Source organism: Mercenaria mercenaria, chromosome 18, assembly GCF_021730395.1.
Source record: "Mercenaria mercenaria strain notata chromosome 18, MADL_Memer_1, whole genome shotgun sequence".
Lineage (NCBI taxonomy): Eukaryota > Metazoa > Mollusca > Bivalvia > Venerida > Veneridae > Mercenaria > Mercenaria mercenaria.
In genome coordinates, this window is record NC_069378.1 from 56130668 (window position 1) to 56149258 (window position 18591).

General features: G+C 36.2%; 1 protein-coding gene across 10 annotated transcripts in view; it reads right to left on the reverse strand.

Annotated features, from left to right (window-relative positions):
* The window catches only part of LOC123538763 (voltage-dependent L-type calcium channel subunit beta-1-like), a 133779-nt gene that overhangs the window by 10239 nt on the left and 104949 nt on the right, over positions 1 to 18591 (reverse strand). For all 10 annotated transcript variants that reach the window (XM_045323077.2, XM_045323068.2, XM_045323079.2 and 7 more), the window contains 6 exons: positions 6835 to 6920; positions 4791 to 4936; positions 3910 to 4049; positions 2839 to 2951; positions 1623 to 1774; positions 1099 to 1194 (listed from right to left, as the gene is read on the reverse strand). In XM_045323077.2, the coding sequence (XP_045179012.2) occupies positions 1099 to 1194; positions 1623 to 1774; positions 2839 to 2951; positions 3910 to 4049; positions 4791 to 4936; positions 6835 to 6920 (733 nt within the window). The remainder of the gene's footprint in view (positions 1 to 1098; positions 1195 to 1622; positions 1775 to 2838; positions 2952 to 3909; positions 4050 to 4790; positions 4937 to 6834; positions 6921 to 18591) is intronic.

Sequence of the window (18591 nt, forward strand, 5' to 3'; positions counted from 1 at the left end):
TATCAAACATCCTGAAGTCTACGACTGTCTTTATACCTACATCTCCCATCCACAGCCTATTGCTCAATCCACATGAAGTGTGAAAGGGTGTTTTTTTTTTTTCGTATATAAAACAAGACCTTAAACCTAAAACTTACATGTACACATAAATATCTCTGTACTATTGTAAAATTCTTTACTTTGGTCAAGATCATTTTTGTGGATTTTGTGGTAAAACTTTGAATTCAAACAAACACAGGAGAGTCCTGTTATTTATTTCAATTTCCAAATTGACCTATCAAGACTTTGTTTTTACGCAGACAGTGAGGACAGACAGACAACCAGAGAGTCCATGTATACTTTCAATTTGTTGTTTCGGACAATTAATCTTTCTGGCCTAAACCACAGAAGTTTATCCCAGGAAATTAAATGGTTTCACTATTTTAATACAAATTGAGCCCTTCTCTGTTACATTCAGTATTGACTATGGATATTTAAAACACATATTTATACAAGGAGTGACAGTGAAGTATAAATCATATGATACCTGGTTACTGTTTCAAAAATAATCAAGACAATCATATCTAAAAATAGTAACACTGAAATTTCCTTGAGTAAAGGTATTAAATAGTAAGGCATGTTTTATTACCATTCAAAGACTGTTGACAAAGTTAAACTAGATGTGTGTTGATAGTATACTGGCACCAGCACTTCTGTCACTGTACATGGTTTTATGACACAAGGTTAGGCCCTTTTTATGCATATTTTTGATTAAGTCAAGGGCCATAGCTCTGGTGTGACTGTGTGAGACCCAAATTAAAATGCCTAGTGCACTGCTTCCCGTGCTGACAAACAATCCTGTGAGGCTTGATGACTCTGGGTCAAATACTTCTTGAAATATGAACAACACAAATTGGGACAGACGGAAGGATGGCTTGTCAGACACCAAGGACAACTCTATGTGCCCCTCTACCCCAAAAAATGAGGCGGGGGGTGGGGGGGGGGGGGGGGGGGGTACAACACAAATCCCATACAATCATGGCCATATTCAAAACACTTTTTTTCATTATCTTGTTATATTGATTGTCTTAGAACTATTTCGTGAACCTAAGTACATACCGGACTACACTGCGCTAATTTATCAGCAGCAACTAACTGTACGTTCATATTTCTACTCTGTGATTTGCCACGAGATTTGATTAAACGCTGTAAAACCTGAAAAAGACAACAGAAACTATGTAACTGCAAGGAAAATTACAAATTTATTCCAAATTTTGAGAAAAAGCATTAAGAAACCCATCTGAAAAGCACAGCTTGTGCAAAACTATCCCTCTAAAATTTCTGGCAGTAGTAAAGTATGTAGAAGCAATAATAAACATTCTAAAATAGCCAGACATTCTTTCTATAAACAACTGAAGACATCTGAGAGCATAGTTTATCCAGGCCAATTGAAATCAGAAATAAAGAATGCAAGGATTTCCCTCACAGTACGGTTTTCATCTTACTGAAGTATTAAAAATGGTTTCTCAAAATTTAATCGTTGAAGGAAATGAATAAGTATGATGTAACCTATTAAGAAACTCTTAAGAAAAAGATCTGCTTCAGGAGCCTAAGATGGCTAGCATTCCTCCAGAGTTACTTACCTTTGGTGATGCAATCTTCAGGTAGACAATGATTGGTGCCAGTGACGTTTTGGCCAGCTGTGACGGGTGGTTGATTGTATCACAATCTAAAACTACAACCTGCATTGAACGAGCCAATTCAAATATACGTTCTATTTCTTTTTGCACCTCTCCTGCAAAAGGCGAAAAGTACTTCTGACATTCTAAAACAGCAAATTTGTATACAACACACTAACTTTTGAACAGGTGATTTCTCATTCAAATTTAACTATATCTACCAAAATGAAGCCTGTTTCAACTGAATTAAATACTTATGACTGAGCAGTAGTACAGACATACTGAATGGCTTGTGGGTCAATAGTCGAAACTATTTGCTAAAGGTCTGAGGAACAGACAGCTAGTAGCTGACAGGCCATTCAATAAGTGTTTTATTACATAAGAAATAAATCTTTATTATATTTATAGTATTTTCCTTCAAAGTCTGTCTCTAGCTATGCAGACCTCTGCTGAACTATTTACCGGGTCAATATCACAAACTAACGACTGGCAATTTTTATCAGGATTCATGTAATAAAATACAATATAACATGTCAACCTTTTCCTTAGAAGACACCGATTCCCTGAGTTCACAGATTTCCCCAAGTTTATAGATATCCACAAGTTCTAAGATTGCTCAAAGTTAATATATTCTCCAAAGATCATAGATTACAGAGAGTTCATAGATTCCCCAAATATCATAGATTCCTCACAGTTCATACATTCCCCCCTAGTTCATAGATTCCCTAAAGTTCATACATTCTCCCTGGTTCATAGATTTCCTAAGTTCATACATTCCCCCTAGTTCATAGATTCCCTAAAGTTCATAGATTCCCCCTGGTTCATAGATTCCCTAAACTTCATACATTCCCCCTAGTTCACAGATTCCTTAAAGTTCATACATTCACCCTAGTTCATACATTCCCTAAACTTCACACATTCCCTAGATATCATAGATTCAACCATAAAAGTTCAACCATTTTTCCTTAATCCATACACTTACCTGAGGTTTTAAAACTGATACTGTAGACCAGTCTCAAAAGGAACCTTGCCATTGGTCAAGAACAACCAATCAGACACTTTTTAGTTTTCAGACTGGTCTCTGAACTCATTCTAATAACCTTTGTCTCTATATTGTTCCCCGCCCCCCAAGATGCACAGTCTATGCAATAGCTTCTACAATTATTGAAAACAAACATACCTAAACCTGAGCCTCTGCTGTTTGCCCTTTCCATGAGTCCACGTTTATTAGGGTTGTTCAGTAAAGATCGCTTTGCCAAGGAGATATCTGCTGTTACATGAGTGATGATTATTCTGAAAATATAAAACAATCAAGCACTTAACATACTTTTCTTAAAGAAAAACAATGAAACAATATGACACAGTATGCTGAAAAAATCTTGAAGAATTATTTTCGAAATAATTCCTTAAATTTAGATCAAAACTGAAGTAATAATAAAGAAGAAAATTATTATCATTAATGTGTTTATACAATTTACTGGTTTCTTTTGGAAAATCTTGGATATGTTGAGACAGGAAAAATTAATATTAATAGCTACATTAACATACTTCATACAGATGTAACATTAAAACCGTTAATAATTTTTCTTTCTTTATTTGAATTAAGCACAGATGTCATTTCCATATTTCATACATTGCGTATTTCGTATACTGCCAACAGAAGAAATTTATTAAAGCGAAACATGTTTTGACAAGACTATGTTGGTTTGTGAATTTACATTAGCGCTTTGTCATTTGAGTATGAAAGTAGGCATGAAAATCTGTTAAGCCCAAGCTGGTGTCTTACATTCATCTAATGTTTTTGGTACTAAATGTAATGAGGTAAATTTTGGGGTTGTTAAAACATCATTTGAGCCACACCACCAGAAAACCAACATAGTACATTTGCGACCAGCATGGATCAAGACCAGCCTGCACATCCGCGCAGTCTGGTCAGGATCCATGCTGTTCACTTTCAAAGCCTATTGCAATTAGACAAAACATTAGCAAACAGCATGGATTCTGACCAGAATACACGGATGCGCAGGCTGGTCTGGATCCATGCGGGTCGCAAATGCACTATGTGGGTTTTCTCCTGGTGCGGCTCATTTTGTATCAGTTTATGCATTCTTTACCAGTATTATCCTGTTCTCCAGAGGTAAGGAACAACTTCGTCACATAAATGACAGATGGTGAACAAATGACCTTCACCTTATTGGATGTAAATTTTATTGTGACGTGTAAATCAATAATTATCAACATTTATCATTACCTGCCATCAAATCTGTGTTTGAGGTAATCAAACAGTGCTTTCTGCATCATGTCGGTTACTTCATACCCCTTTAAAGACGGTCCGATCAACACCAGGGGGCGCATCGAAGGCACTACCTCATATGGAGGAATATTGTCCGACTGTAAATAAATGCTTGCTTTAATAACAATAATCATCAACATATTTAATCACTTCAAAATTTATACTATACAATCATTCTATGTTTTTTGAAGTTTTGGCAAAAACTGCTTATTAATAACTAGCTGGTTTTTGGCAGATTTCAAACCTTGAAGATAAACTAAATGAAAATACTATTTCCTCTTTTATTCAATTTTGTGGATTAACCCTTACCCTGCTAAATTTCTATAATGTACTAGTCCATCTTTCAATTTGGACAGTACTATTAACTGTTCAAAGGGGTGCTTACCAAAAATACTGACTGAATGGCGAACAGTGCAGACCATGATCAGACTGCACAGATGTGCAGGCTGATCTTGGTCTGCACTGGTCGCAAAGGCAGAATCACTTGCCGCCAGCAGGCTAAGGGTCAATATAACCACGCAATCTTTGGAATTTCACAGTAACAATAAATGAGAAAGACTGACCCAAACCATAAATTTCAAAATGACTAATAAACAATACTAAGTCTTGTAGATTTGCAACAGGGTCAGAAGAAAGTCCAGTTACAACAGGACTTTATCAACGGTTCTGTGAAAACCCTTCTAATGCTATTCCAGCCTAACTGGGAATCAAGTCCAAACTGTATACTGTCATTTAACTTGTGCTGTAACAAAAACAACTGCTGAAATCTTGTTTGTTAGCAAACTATACAATGGTACTTATCAATGTGACAGTTTTATGAAAATTTAGTGGTATTATACCTTTTTGAAAAATGGTCTCTTCTTGTCTTTTTGGCCAGCGGAACTCGGTGCTGCGCTTGTAGGCGTGAGGTTACTCTTTTTTGAGCCAGAATTTCCTAAACTATCGCTATCATCTACACTATCGGCACCATTTTCCTGATCAACACCTGCAAACATAAAATCATTCATGTAATTTTTGTTTTAAGAGAGTTCCATACAACTAATCAATCTAAGGGTCGACAGTTTCTTGTTCAGTTTTTGCTTGTATCACTTGATTAGCTCTACGATCTGCATCATGGACGTTACTATCTTGATACCCACCTGTACAATCTAACTTCTCTATCACATTTTACGTTTTCATTGAGAAAGTCAAACTTTACAAACTAATTCTAACTTTCCAGGGGTATCTCTACAATATGCAGACATAGAAATGAGACGAATAATACCGTGACCTATGAGTACTGAAGTGCAGTGTTCTTCGTTAAATTACTGCATTCCCTCAAATAAAAATACTGGTTCAACGGGTGCCAATGACCTTGATTTTACTTATAGTGGGATATATGCCCAATTCCTACTCAACTCTGGTATGTTACTATGTCCTTATTTAGACTGCATTAATTAAAGCAGTGGAGAATAATGCTAATTACATAACTGAATGTCTCTTGTTTTTGAATTCCAGAATGTTTCAAGTGGAATATCGTAATAAAGTTTGTCAGATAAAAGGTTGCTCAAGGTATATTATCCTTCAGTCTGTCGAACACCTGCGAATTAACGTTTGCTTCAAAATAAATCTTTATTTCTGGGAATTTATTGGATTTCGTTTCCGGAATGCAGTAATGGGTGGGTGGCATATATTATAACATGCTGGGAGTTTTATTTTCAAATCTAATTCAAGATTTCAATCATTTTTTAGTAATGTAGATGTCTGGTTTCTTTTTATAGCAGACCACATGCCAATTTTGTAACAAAAGCTCAGGGTCAACCTTACAAACATTTAAAATTTTCTTCATCAATTTAGTAGCTTCAACTTTTCACCAGCATAAATTGGGGATATCTGTTTGTTTTAATAGAAGATCAAAATAAATTTCCCAAAATATATTTTACGAAGTTAACAATAGATTCGTTTTCATCTCTGAAAAATCATAATCCCATGCTCTAATGTAAAAGACAATTCAAAAACAGATTTCTATTTGAGCCGCGCCATAAGAAAACCAACATAGTGGGTTTGCAACCAGCATTGATCCAGACCAGCCTGTGCATCCAGTTTCTCTAATTGCAATAGGCTTTGAAAGCGAACAGCATGGATCCTGACCAGACTGCGTGGATGCGCAGGCTGTTCTGGATCCATGCTGGTCGCAAACCCACTATGGTTTTCTCATGGCACGGCTCATTTATTTTATGTCTTTTCAGTGGTTTTAATGAAACTTCATCAGTCCAAAATTATGCGAAACATTATGATGCTGTTAACCCTTACCCTGCTAAATTTCTATAATGGACTAGCCCATCATTCAATTTGGGTAGTACCACTAATCATTCAAATGGGTGTTCACTGAAAATTTACTGACTGAACTGCGATCAAAGCAGACATGATGATCAGCCTACACTGGTCCCAAAGGCAGAATCACTTGCCACCAGCAGGCTTACGGTTAAATTGGCTTATGTCAGAGATTTATAGAATTCTTTTACCATTTGACGTTTGTATGTAAATTCTTATGTTCTTGAAAGATATTAATTACACACATCTTTTTAGAGTATACATTTTGATAAGATCTTCAAATCATTCAAATTATATTGAGGTGGTCATAAGCATAGGTTTGACTGTACTTAACCTTTAGCCTGCTAAATTTCTAAAATGGACCGGTCCATTACTCAATTTGGGCAGTACTATTTATCAAAGGAAGAGGTGTTCACTGAAAATTTACTGACTGAGTACTGAACAGTGCAGACCATGATCAGACTGCATGGATGTGCAGGCTGATCTTGGTCTGCACTGGTCGCAAAGGCAGAATCACAAGCGGCAAGTAGGCTAAAGGTTAAACATCCAAACAAGGGCTATTTCTCTTACCTGGTGTGGGTGGGGTAGTTGATTCCCGTGAGTTAGTTCTCAGCAATGATTCTACAGGTATATTCTGAGATGAGGCTGACCCCTTCCTGAAAATAGATAACAAAATGTCACTGAAACAAAACTGAACATTATCATTTCTATATTTCATTCTCTCAGTACAAATCTGTACTGTAAAATCTTATGATTTTGCATTCCTGTGAAATCATTACATTCTGAGGAGGAATGACTTTCATGGATTTCATAGCTTTTTCATTCCGTGAAATTAAATCCAATGAACAAATAAAATTTCAAGTCATTTTATGTTCAAAATTTGACATCCATAAATTCATATCCCCTGAAAATAGTTGTTTCCATCAAAACCACAAAATTAAAAGATTTTTCGGTAATTAAAATTTTCTTAGCATATCTGCCATGGATGGCCAATTTGTGCGCTATACAGTCCTATTTAAACCAATTATATAATTTTGCTCCAAATACAGATGCTTGCCTGGTTTTTGAAAAACTTAATTAAGTTCAGTTGGAGTACTGGGGATCAAATACTGTGGTTCTACACTTCAGCACCTTATCATCTAACCACTAGGGAAAGTAGAGAATCTGGTCCTTTATTTTCACCTTGGTACTACAAGTTTCATACAGATCAGGTCCTTCATTTACACAGTGGTATAAAAGTTTGAGTCTGAGGTCCTTTATTTACACTCTAGTACAAAAGTTTTATATTGAGGTCATTAATTTTATATACACTTTAGCATGAAAGTTTTACATTGGAGTCCTTGATTTACACTTCAGTTTGAAAGTTTTACATTGAGGTCCTTAATTTACACTTTAGCATGAAAGTTTTACACTGAGGTCCATTACTTACACTCCTAAGTATGGAAGTTTTACATTGAGGTCCTTTATTTACACTCTAATATGAAAGTTTTACATTGGGGTCCTTTATTTACACTCTGCTAGTATGAAAGTTTTACATTGAGGTCCTTTATTTACACTCTAGTATGAAAGTTTTACACTGAGGTCCTTTATTTACACTCTACTAGTATGAAAGTTTTACATTTGGGTCCTTTATTTACACTCTAGTATGAAAGTTTTACATTGAGGTCCTTTATTTATACTCCACTAGTATGAAAGTTTTCAGTATGAAAGTTTTACATTGTGGGCCTTTATTTACACTCTAGTATGAAAGCTTTACATTGAGGTCCTTTATTTACACTCTACTAGTATGAAAGTTTTACATTGGGGCCCTTTATTTACACTCTAGTATGAAAGTTTTAAATTGAGGTCCTTTATTTACACTCTACTAGTATGAAAGTTTTACATTGTGGGCCTTTATTTACACTCAAGTATTAAAGTTTTACATTGAGGTCCTTTATTTTCACTCTAGTACAAAGGTTTTTTCATGGGGGTCCTCTATTCATACCTTGAATGTAACGAAATGTCTTTTAACAAGCACATACAGTACATCTTAATGCAAAGAGAAAGTAAAACTCCTTTAGTCGCTGATTATTGAGAAACTGCTCTGCAGCCAGTCTTGCAATATGTGCACAGCTTATTACGCAAAAATATACTACTTATACGTGTTAGGTTCTACGTAATAACCCCGTCAGCTGTATGAAACAACCCCCGAGTGTAAACATATGCCACAAACAGAATAATTAATTTCCCTTGGTAATTTTGACAACAGAGAAATGCACAAACTTTATGACAGCACAGTTAATATAATGTCTCCATAATTTCCTTTGACTTGTTATTTGAAAATGCAAAAAGAGTGGGGTTTTTTTTCTTTCAATCTTTGGGGTCAGATTTCTGTTATTTGCTTTTAACAGCGACTATAAGAAAGATGATGAAAGTATGAAAAAAATATCCCCTACTAATGTGACTACTCTCAATCCATTGCTTTAAAAAAGCATGTACATAATTGTGTTACATAATACAAACTTTTAGTTGCACCTGAAAAATTAAATTTGATAATGTCCCCAGCAGCAGTATATTAAGGCTTTGCAATGGCATCCAGCAAAGCGTTTGAAACACAGTTTAAAGCACAGCTGACCTAATTGCGCAATATGATCAGTATAGTTGAAATCAATATAGATCCATTGCACCGCAACCTCCCACAACTGTGAGATGTGATCAATATGTTGTTATTTCCAGACATAATTACATTGCGGGGAATAGAATTCTGGCTACACTGTAACCGCAAGACAATTGCGCAAATATTGTCAATTTTCACCACTGTCTCCAGCTTCGAAACAATTTTTTTTTTACCCAAAGCCGCAGACAAGTCTCTGTAATGTAGAATCAGATCTGTCTATAATATATTTGTACATTTATGATTTGTCTGGCTATGCAAGTTAATATACAAGGGTATAATAGCTTCAATGGTGGGACTTACCCATGCCATCTTACCCTCTCTAAGTTGCTGGTAAAACTGCAAGGATCACAGATTATGAACCGTACCTTAACATTCTTGTAAAACAGGATAAACCCCAACCTGAGCTACAAAGGTATTAACTGTCTACAGTTAATGTTAGTGCATAATTGTCAACAGTAATCCTGATATATCTTTTATTCAATTTTCATTCAGATTTCAATCCTTCCTACCATTTTCCATGTCTTATTTTTAAATTTATATTCACAATTTAAAATACAAGTATCTTTTTTTCCACAGAAACTACCAAAAAGGACTATTTTCTACAGAAAATATGGAAAGGACACTTTCTTCACAAAGATGATTAAAAGGTTCCCTTAAGTTTGTTTTTCGAGGAAAAAAATGAATATGATTAGGTTTTCCCATAAAAAAAACATAGCACCTGTCATATCCACAGAGCTTAAAGAACTGAGTATTACAGAGAAGAATAATTTATCGCTCTGAAATTTCAGACAAACTTGCAATATAGTGTTTTAAATTGCACCACAGGAGTCATCATTTTGAGGGTCAAAATGTAGTGGGAGGGAGGGGGGTGGTGGGAGGGGGGCGAGGGAGCTTGACACTAAGTCTTGAGGCGGGGGCTTGATACTTGTATTTCCACCTTTAAAACATGCCCTAAACATTTTTTTTAAAGTTCAACCTGTCATTTTTGGTAGTATCATAACAACCAGTTTGCATATCCAGAAAAAAACTTTAAGACTCCCAACAGAGAAATTTTGCATCACTGGGCAGGCCTCGATCTTAACCTACTTTTGCTGGTAGCCAGCAGGGCTACCAACTTGTGAAATCAAGTAGACCGACCAGGTTTCTGGTAGTCCCGTTTTGGAAAAGAGAAAAATATATTACAATCTTCACCTTAATTTTTTTTCAGCAATTGTCCTTTCGGGCAAGTAAGTTAAGAAAACCATTTGCCAGAAAACATTTTTAATTGCCCGAAATCATTTTGTTTATAAATATGATGTATTTTGGTTTATGCTTGATTCAACATTCAGTTATTTAAATGGTAGGCAACAAACCTACCCACACTATCCATGGGCAGGCTAAGCCAACGTAAGTGGATAACCATGTTACAATATTCAAGTAACTAGCAGACAGAAATTATGGGAGAAAACTGTAGAAAAAAATAAGACCTATACCAGTATCTAGTTATATGCCAGGCGTGGGGTGCAAATTTGCACTACCCTTCTAAAACTTACTTTTTTAGCCAGGGCCTTTAAAATATAGTGTAGCTGTTCAAATTTAACTGCAATAATGGATCAGCCTGGTTAGCTCCCCCCCCCCAAAATGTGTTTCTGGTGGCATGGCCAAAAAAAGTAGGGTCGGTAGGTCGGTATTTGTTTTTGTTTTTTTTTTGCATTATGATCAAGTAAATGTAGCCTATTATCACAGTCCGGGGCGACGTGTACACAATAATCATCATCAACCCACCCGTGTTTAAAGCGAAAAAAAAGCATTAACAATTATCAGTAATTATTCTGTTGATAAACAAGTAATTGGCCTTGTTTTCATCATCAATTAAAACCCCCTCAAAGAGCTAAAAGAAGTGTGTCGGTATCATGGCATCTAAAGTGGAGATCAAAGGGGTTTAGTTGCCCGAGATTGTCATGGCATTGCGTCATCTTTTCGCGCCATGTGACAGATCACTGTCTGATCGTACGGCCTCGGTTCTTTAAATTGCTGAGAAGAAATCAGTAAAAAAGTATCTTCTTTAATTTTTTTTAAAAGCGAATGCGCAATATCCCGTATAAACTGACAGGTAAATGTGTCAAACGATAATAGTAGATATCCTACCTCTGTGACCTATTTGCCCTCAAGGAATTTACATTATTGTTTGAAAAGAATATCTGACATAGTGTCGAGTCAAAAAAGACATGTACAAAGATTCATTTACTTATTAAACTTATTAAAAACCACAGCGACATCATACTGCTTTATTTTAAAACAATCGTTGTTTTTATTTACGTTCACGAGGTCCCGTAACCTATTCATCCGCACTTGCAGAAATCTGTTTGCCAAAAATCGTTTTACTCGATGTATTTAAATTGCTGCCACTTTTTCATTATTTAAGATTTTTTAATTCTGTTTTTTGTACTTTCTTGTAAAAAGTCTGAATTTTATGACCATAGTACGTATTATTTATTTACTTTTAGAAATAAATAAATAATTAAGATCGCGCTGTTTGAAATTTTACAAATAATTATATGAAACTTCGATCGTTTTTATAGAATTTTGCCAACATTTCTGTCGACATCTTATTAAAATCGTTATAAAATTCAAACTGTATTATTTCTAAAGCGGTGCTGAAAATTTGAAGCGATTATATTAAAAAATGAATGCACTACAAGTGTTTTTTGTGTACGTGTCGATAAACATTTAAGTAACGGCGATACGATAGGTCGCACGTGCTCGTGGAATGGAAAATTACTGGCCTGACGTTTTGATATCTTTACGATTCACGGGTAAATTCCAGTCAATCCAGGTAATTTCTAGGGATGTAATTTCTGAATTTTGTAAAGTTACTTTATATTCCGGTACTGCAAATCTGAAGTCATCAATTCATGCATAAATATATGAAAGCTAGTATTTAGGATGTACATTTCAGATTCATGAAGTTCTTTTTGTAATTATTGTGAAAATTAAGGGATTTAAATTTCGGAAAAATGGCCGACCGGTGTTATGCGGACCGAAAATATCGTTGTCATTTAAAAGGAAACATCAGATAAATCGGTGAAATTTCACGCTTTTATTATTAACATGTTTGAAAACTTAGTAGCCCGACGGACTACCCAGCTTGGGAAATTTGGTAGTCCGTCTGAAAAACTGGTAGCCTCGGGCTACCGGGCTACCGTCAAGATCGAGGCCTGCTGGGTATTGAGCTAATCAGGTCAACTTTGTGCACAAGGAAAAGCTAACCTTATTTTACTAATCTGCGGATATAATAGGAAATTTTTGTAAATCAATAAGTAGATATTACACTGAAATTAGATGGACAACCATCCACTGATAGAAGTTCAAGGACGTCAACATGGCCTATTTCAAAGACAAGTGGACCATGAAGGCCCTGTATCGATCACCTGACCTATTGACCAAGTTTCATAAAGATATGGTCATACATGTGATCTCTAAAAGTGTTAACTAGCTTTTCCTTTGATTTGACCTGGTGCCCTAGTTTTTGACCCAAAATGACCCGGATTTGAACTTGACCTAAAGATCATCAAAATTAACATTCTGACCAAGTTTCATGAAGATACAGTCAAAAATATGGCCTCTAGTGTGTTAACAAGCTTTTCCTTTGATTTGAATTTGTGACCTAGTTTTTTACCCCACCTGACACAGATCTGAACCGACCTATAGATCATCAAGATCAACATTCTGACCAAATTTCATTAAGATATGGTCATAAATTTGGCCTCTACAGTGTTAACTAGCTTTTCCTTTGATTTGACCTGGTGACCTAGTTTTTGACCCCAGATAATCCAATATCAAACTCGCCCAAGATTTTATTGAGGGTAATATTCTGACCAAGTTTCATTAAGATTGGGCCGAAATTATTACCTAGCGTTAACAAGCTTTTCCTTTGATTTGACCTGGTTGCCTAGTTTTTGACCCCAGATGACCCAATATCGAACTCGTCCAAGATTTTATTGAGAGTAATATATTCTGACCAAGTTTCATTAAGATTGGGCCAAAATTGTGACCTCTAGAGTGTTAACAAGCTTTTCCTTTTATTTGACCTGGTGACCTAGTTTTTGACCCCAGACAACCCAATATCGAACTCGTCCAAGATTTTATTGAGGGTAATATTCTGACCAAGTTTCATTAAGACTGGGCCGAAATTATGACCTCTAGAGAGTTAACATGCTTTTCCTTTGATTTGACCTGGTGACCTAGTTTTTTAACCCCAGATGACCCAATAACGAACTCGTCCAAGATTTTATTGAGAGTAATATTCTGACCAAGTTTCATTAAGATTGGGCCAAAATTGTGACCTCTAGAGTGTTAACAAGCTTTTCCTTTGATTTGACCTGGTGACCTAGTTTTTGACCCCAGATGACCCAATATCAAACTTGTCCAAGATTTTATTGAGAGTAACATTTTGACCAAGTTTCATTAAGATTGGGCCAAAATTGTGACCTCTATAGAGAGTTAACAAGCTTTTCCTTTGATTTGACCTGGTGACCTAGTTTTTGACCCCAGATGACCCAATATCAAACTCATCCAAGACTTTATTGAGCTCTAGAGTGTTAACAGTCAAACTGTTGATGACGAACCGATGGACGACGGACACAGGGCAATCACAAAAGCTCACCTTTGAGCACTTCGTGCTTAAAAACTGTATACTAAAGCATAAGGAATGAAATCTGTGTCTGATCCTTAACAATATACATTTTTAAAATATGCATGTGAGGTACGATGTCATTAAACAAGTTATTATATTTTTAATTTGTGGAGCAATTTAATGATAATCAGCAATTTTTGTCACACTGCATTGCCTCCCTTTCTCCAGCTAGTCAGAAAGATTACAATGTCGTATTCTTCATAATGTGGTTTTGCCATTCCCCAGCAAATAGGAAATTCAGGAAAGTTCGATCTCCCTTTACAATTTTTGTATTCCTAAACTTGAACAGAAAGTGATTCTGGAATTCCCTCACCTCATATAGAAATATTACATATTCTCCATATACAACTTTGGCATTCCTCTATGCAAATTTGGCATTCCTCTGATGTGAAAGCTGAAACTAGTTGGGAATAAATTTAATAACAGTTTGAAGTTGTTCTTCCATTTTCTTTTATATTCTATGTAATTTTGGCATTCGATCATCAGCTCATAAAGACTGCATATCCTTTGTATGCAATTTTGGCATTCCTGTATGCAATTTTGGCATTCCTCTATGTAATTTTGGCATTCATTTGCTCATAAAGATTGCATATCCTTTTATGCAATTTTGGCATTCACCAGCTTATACAGAAAGATTACATATTATACTGTTCAGCAATTTTGGCATTCCTCAATGCAATTTTAAAAAAATTGAATTTTGGCATTCACCCGCTCATAAAGATTAAGATTGCATATCCTCTGTATGCAATTTTGGCATCCCTCTAGCTAATACAGAAAGACTGCATACTCATTTTCCGTATACAATTTTCCCATTCCCAAGCAGCAAATATAGAAATTATGGAACTTGCTGAATGTCATTCAAGGTCTTCTGAAATAGGTAGCAATTCCCTATAGCTTGCTTCAAAAGATAACTAAAGGCAAGGAATGTCATTGTAAAAGACCACAGTGTTGCATGTCAACAATACATATATACATTTATTATGCTAGTGCACAACAGATCCTCTTTCAGCTTTGGGAAGTAAAAGGGGCAATTTAAATCTTATTACCATGGTTACCACTGCTTAACTACAACATACATTTGATGTTATACATATTAACCCTTACCCTGCTAAATTCCTAAAATGGACTGGTCCATCATTTAATTTGGGCAGTACCATTTATTATTCAAAGGGATGTTCACTGAAAATTAACTGACTGAATAGCGAACAGTGCAGACCATGATCAGCCTGCACGGATGTGCAGGCTGATCTTGGTCTGCACTGGTCGCAAAGGCAAAATTATTTGCCGCCAGCAGGCTAAGGGTAAAGTGAACTATCTACTATTAGTATAATCAGTCTAAATCTTAAATGGATTCATGTAACCATAAATGGATTTTCAATATCATCATAAAGTTTCTCAATGGATTTTCAATGCCATCATAAATGGATTTTCTATTCCATTATAAATAGATTCTCAATTCTATCCTTAATGAATTCTCAATGCCATCATAAATTGATTCTAATGTCTGTTATTAATCAATTCCCAATGCCATCATAAATGGTTAATAATTAAACTTCCTCCTGAACTGGAATGCCCTAGCCATTCAGAATGACATAATATTACTGGAAATCATATGGTTCCATGAAGTTTCACATGAATAAAGATAACTGTTCAATAAACATAAGAAAACATTTTCCCTCCAAAAATTGTTTCATAATGCCAGTATAATTACAGGTAATTCACATGAATTAACCAAATGTTCAGGAACTCTGTCTTCTATGTTATGCCTTATAATAGTATGTCAATTAACTGAAAAGTTACCCAAGTACAGCAAAAATGTTGCCAAGAGTGTATTACTGCAAGAAGTATGGGATTTGCTAGATTTAGTACTGCCATAAAAATGTGGAGAAGAATGCACTTCTGTAGCAAGTACATGACCCGCTAGAGAAGCAAGTACATGGTCTGCTAGAGCAGCAAGTACATGGTCTGCTAGAGCAGCAAGTACATGGTCTACTAGAGCAGCAAGTTCATAATCTACTAGAACAGCAAGTTCATGGTCTGTCAAAGCAGAAAAAACAGGGTCTATCAAAGCTGCAGATACATGGTCTACTATAGCATCCATGGTCTGCTAGAGCAGCAAGTACATGGTCTGTCAAAGCAAACAAGAGATCACAGAGTGATCTTGGCACCCACCAATGTGCCATTTTTGAGTGTTCCAAATTTCAAGACTTACTGACTAGCTCAAGGTCAAATTTCATTTCCGTACACAACACTGTGCATGTGGTCCAAATTCGAAAGCTGTAGCTTGAGAAATGTGAAAGAAGGTTACTAGATCAATCTTAAGGTCAAAGTTTAATTCGGTACACAAAACTATGCAAGTGGTCCAAATTTGAAGGCTGTAGCTTGAGAAATGTGAAAGTAGGTCACTAAGTCAAAATCAAGGTCAAATTTCACTTCAGAAACAAATCTATGCATGTAGTCCAAAATTGAAGCCTGTACCTTCAAAAATGTGAAAGTAGGTCACTAGGTCAATGTCAAGGTCAAAGTTTGTTTCGTACACAATCCTATTCATGTGGTCTAAATTTGAAGCCTGTAGCTACAGAAATGTGAAAGAAGGTCACTAGTCAATCTAAGGTCAAAGTTCATTTCGTACACAAAACTACGCAAGTGGTCCAAATTTGAAGGCTGTAGCTTGAGAAATGTGAAAGTAGGTCACTAGGTCAATGTAAAGGTCAAAGTTTGTTCGGTACACAAAACCATGCATGTGGTCTAAATTTGAAGCCTGCAGCTACAGAAATGTGAAAGTAGGTCACTAGGTCAATCTTAAGGTCAAAGTTTAATTCGGTACACAAAACTATGCAAGTGGTCCAAATTTGAAGGCTGTAGCTTGAGAAATGTGAAAGTAGGTCACTAAGTCAAAATCAAGGTCAAATTTTACTTCGGGAAACAAATCTATGCATGTAGTCCAAAATTGAAGCCTGTACCTTCAAAAATGTGAAAGTAGGTCACTAGGTCAATGTCAAGGTCAAAGTTGTGTTTCGGTACACAAACCATTCATGTGGTCTAAATTTGAAGCTGTAGCTACAGAAATGTGAAAGTAGGTCACTAGGTCAATCTAAGGTCAAATTCATTTCGGTACACAAAATTAGCAATGTGGTCCAAATTTGAAGCTGTAGCTTCAAAATGTGAAAGTAGGTCACTAGGTCAATGTAAGGTCAAAGTTTGTTTCGTACACAAAACCATGCATGTGGTCCTAAATTTGAAGCCTGTAGCTACAGAAATGTGAAAGTAGGTCACTGTCAATTAGGTCAAATTCAATCGGTACAACAACTATGTCAAGTGTCCAATTTGAAGCGTCTTGAAAACGATAATAGTGGTCACAGGTCAAAATCAGGTCAAATTTTATTTTGGAATACAGAACTATGCATGTGGTCCAAATTTGAAGCCTGTACCTTCAAAAATGTGAAAGTAGGTCACTAGGTCAATGTAAAGGTTAAAGTTTGTTTCGGTACATAAAACCATGCATGTGGTCCAAATTTGAAGGCTGTAGCTTGAGAAATGTGAAAGTAGGTCACTGGGTCAAAATCAAGGTCAAATTTCATTTCGGAACACGAAATTATGCATGTGGTCCAAATTTGAAGCCTGTACCTTCAAAAATATGAAAGTAGGTCACTAGGTCAATGTCAAGGTCAAAGTTTATTTCAGTGCACAAAACTATGCATGTGGTCCAAATTTGAAGGTTTTAGCTACAGAAATGTGAAAGTAGGTCACTAGGTCAAAATCAAGGTCAACTCGTGTCAAGGTTCATCTTGCCACTCAAAACCATACATGTGGTCCAAATCTGAATGTTGTAGGTTATTGACAAGAAGTTTTTAAAAGCTTTTCCCTATATAAGTCTATATGAACCATGTGACCCCCAGGGCGGGGCCATATTTGACCCTAGGGGGATAATTTTAACAAACTTGGTAGAGAACCATCAGGCAATGCTACATTACAATATCAAAGCCCTAGGCTTTGTGGTTTGGACAAGAAGATTTTCAACGTTTCTCCCTATATAAGTCTATGTAAACCATGTGACCCCCGGGGCGGGGCCATATTTGACCCTAGGGGGATAATTTGAACAATCTTAGTAGAAGACCACTAGATGATGTCACATACAAAATATCAAAGCCCTAGCCCCTGTGGTTTTGGACAAGAGGTTTTTCAAAGTTTTTCCCTATATAAGTCTATATAAACCATGTGACCCCCGGGGCGGGGCCATATTAGACCCCAGGGAAATAATTTCAATCATCTTGGTAGAGGACCACTAGATGATGCTTCATACCAAATATCAAAGCCCTAGGCTCTGTGGTTTTGGGCAAGAAGATTTTCAAAGTTTTTCCCTATATAAATCTATGTAAATTATAGAAATAAACAAAGGGCCGTAACTTAATAAAAATTTGTTGAACCAGTCTGATTTTCAGGGGGACACATGGTCTGCTAGAGCAGAAAGTACATGGTCTGTCAAAGCAGAAAATACAGGGTCTATCAAAGCTGCAGATACATGGTCTACTATAACATCCATGGTCTGCTAGAGCAGCAAGTACATGGTCTGTCAAAAAAGAAAAAACTGGGTCTATCAAAGCTGCAGATACATGGTCTACTATAGCATCCATGGTCTGCTAGAGCAGCAAGTACATGATCCATTTGAGCAGCAAGTTCATGGTCTGTCATAGCAGCAAATACATGGTCTGCTAGAGCATAAAGTATTGTGCTATGTTAGAGCAGCCAGTACATGGTCTGCTAAAGCAACAAGTACATAGTCTGTTAGAGCAGCAAATACATGGTCTGTCAGAGCAGCAAGTAAAGGGTCAGAGCAGCCAGTACATGGACTGCCAAAGTAGCAAGTATATGGTCTGCTAGAGCAGCAAGTATATGGTCCAACTAGAGCAGCAAGTCCATGGATTTCCAAAGTAGCAAGTGCATGGTCCACTAGAGCAGCAAGTACATTGTCTGCTAGAGTAGCAAGTACATGGTC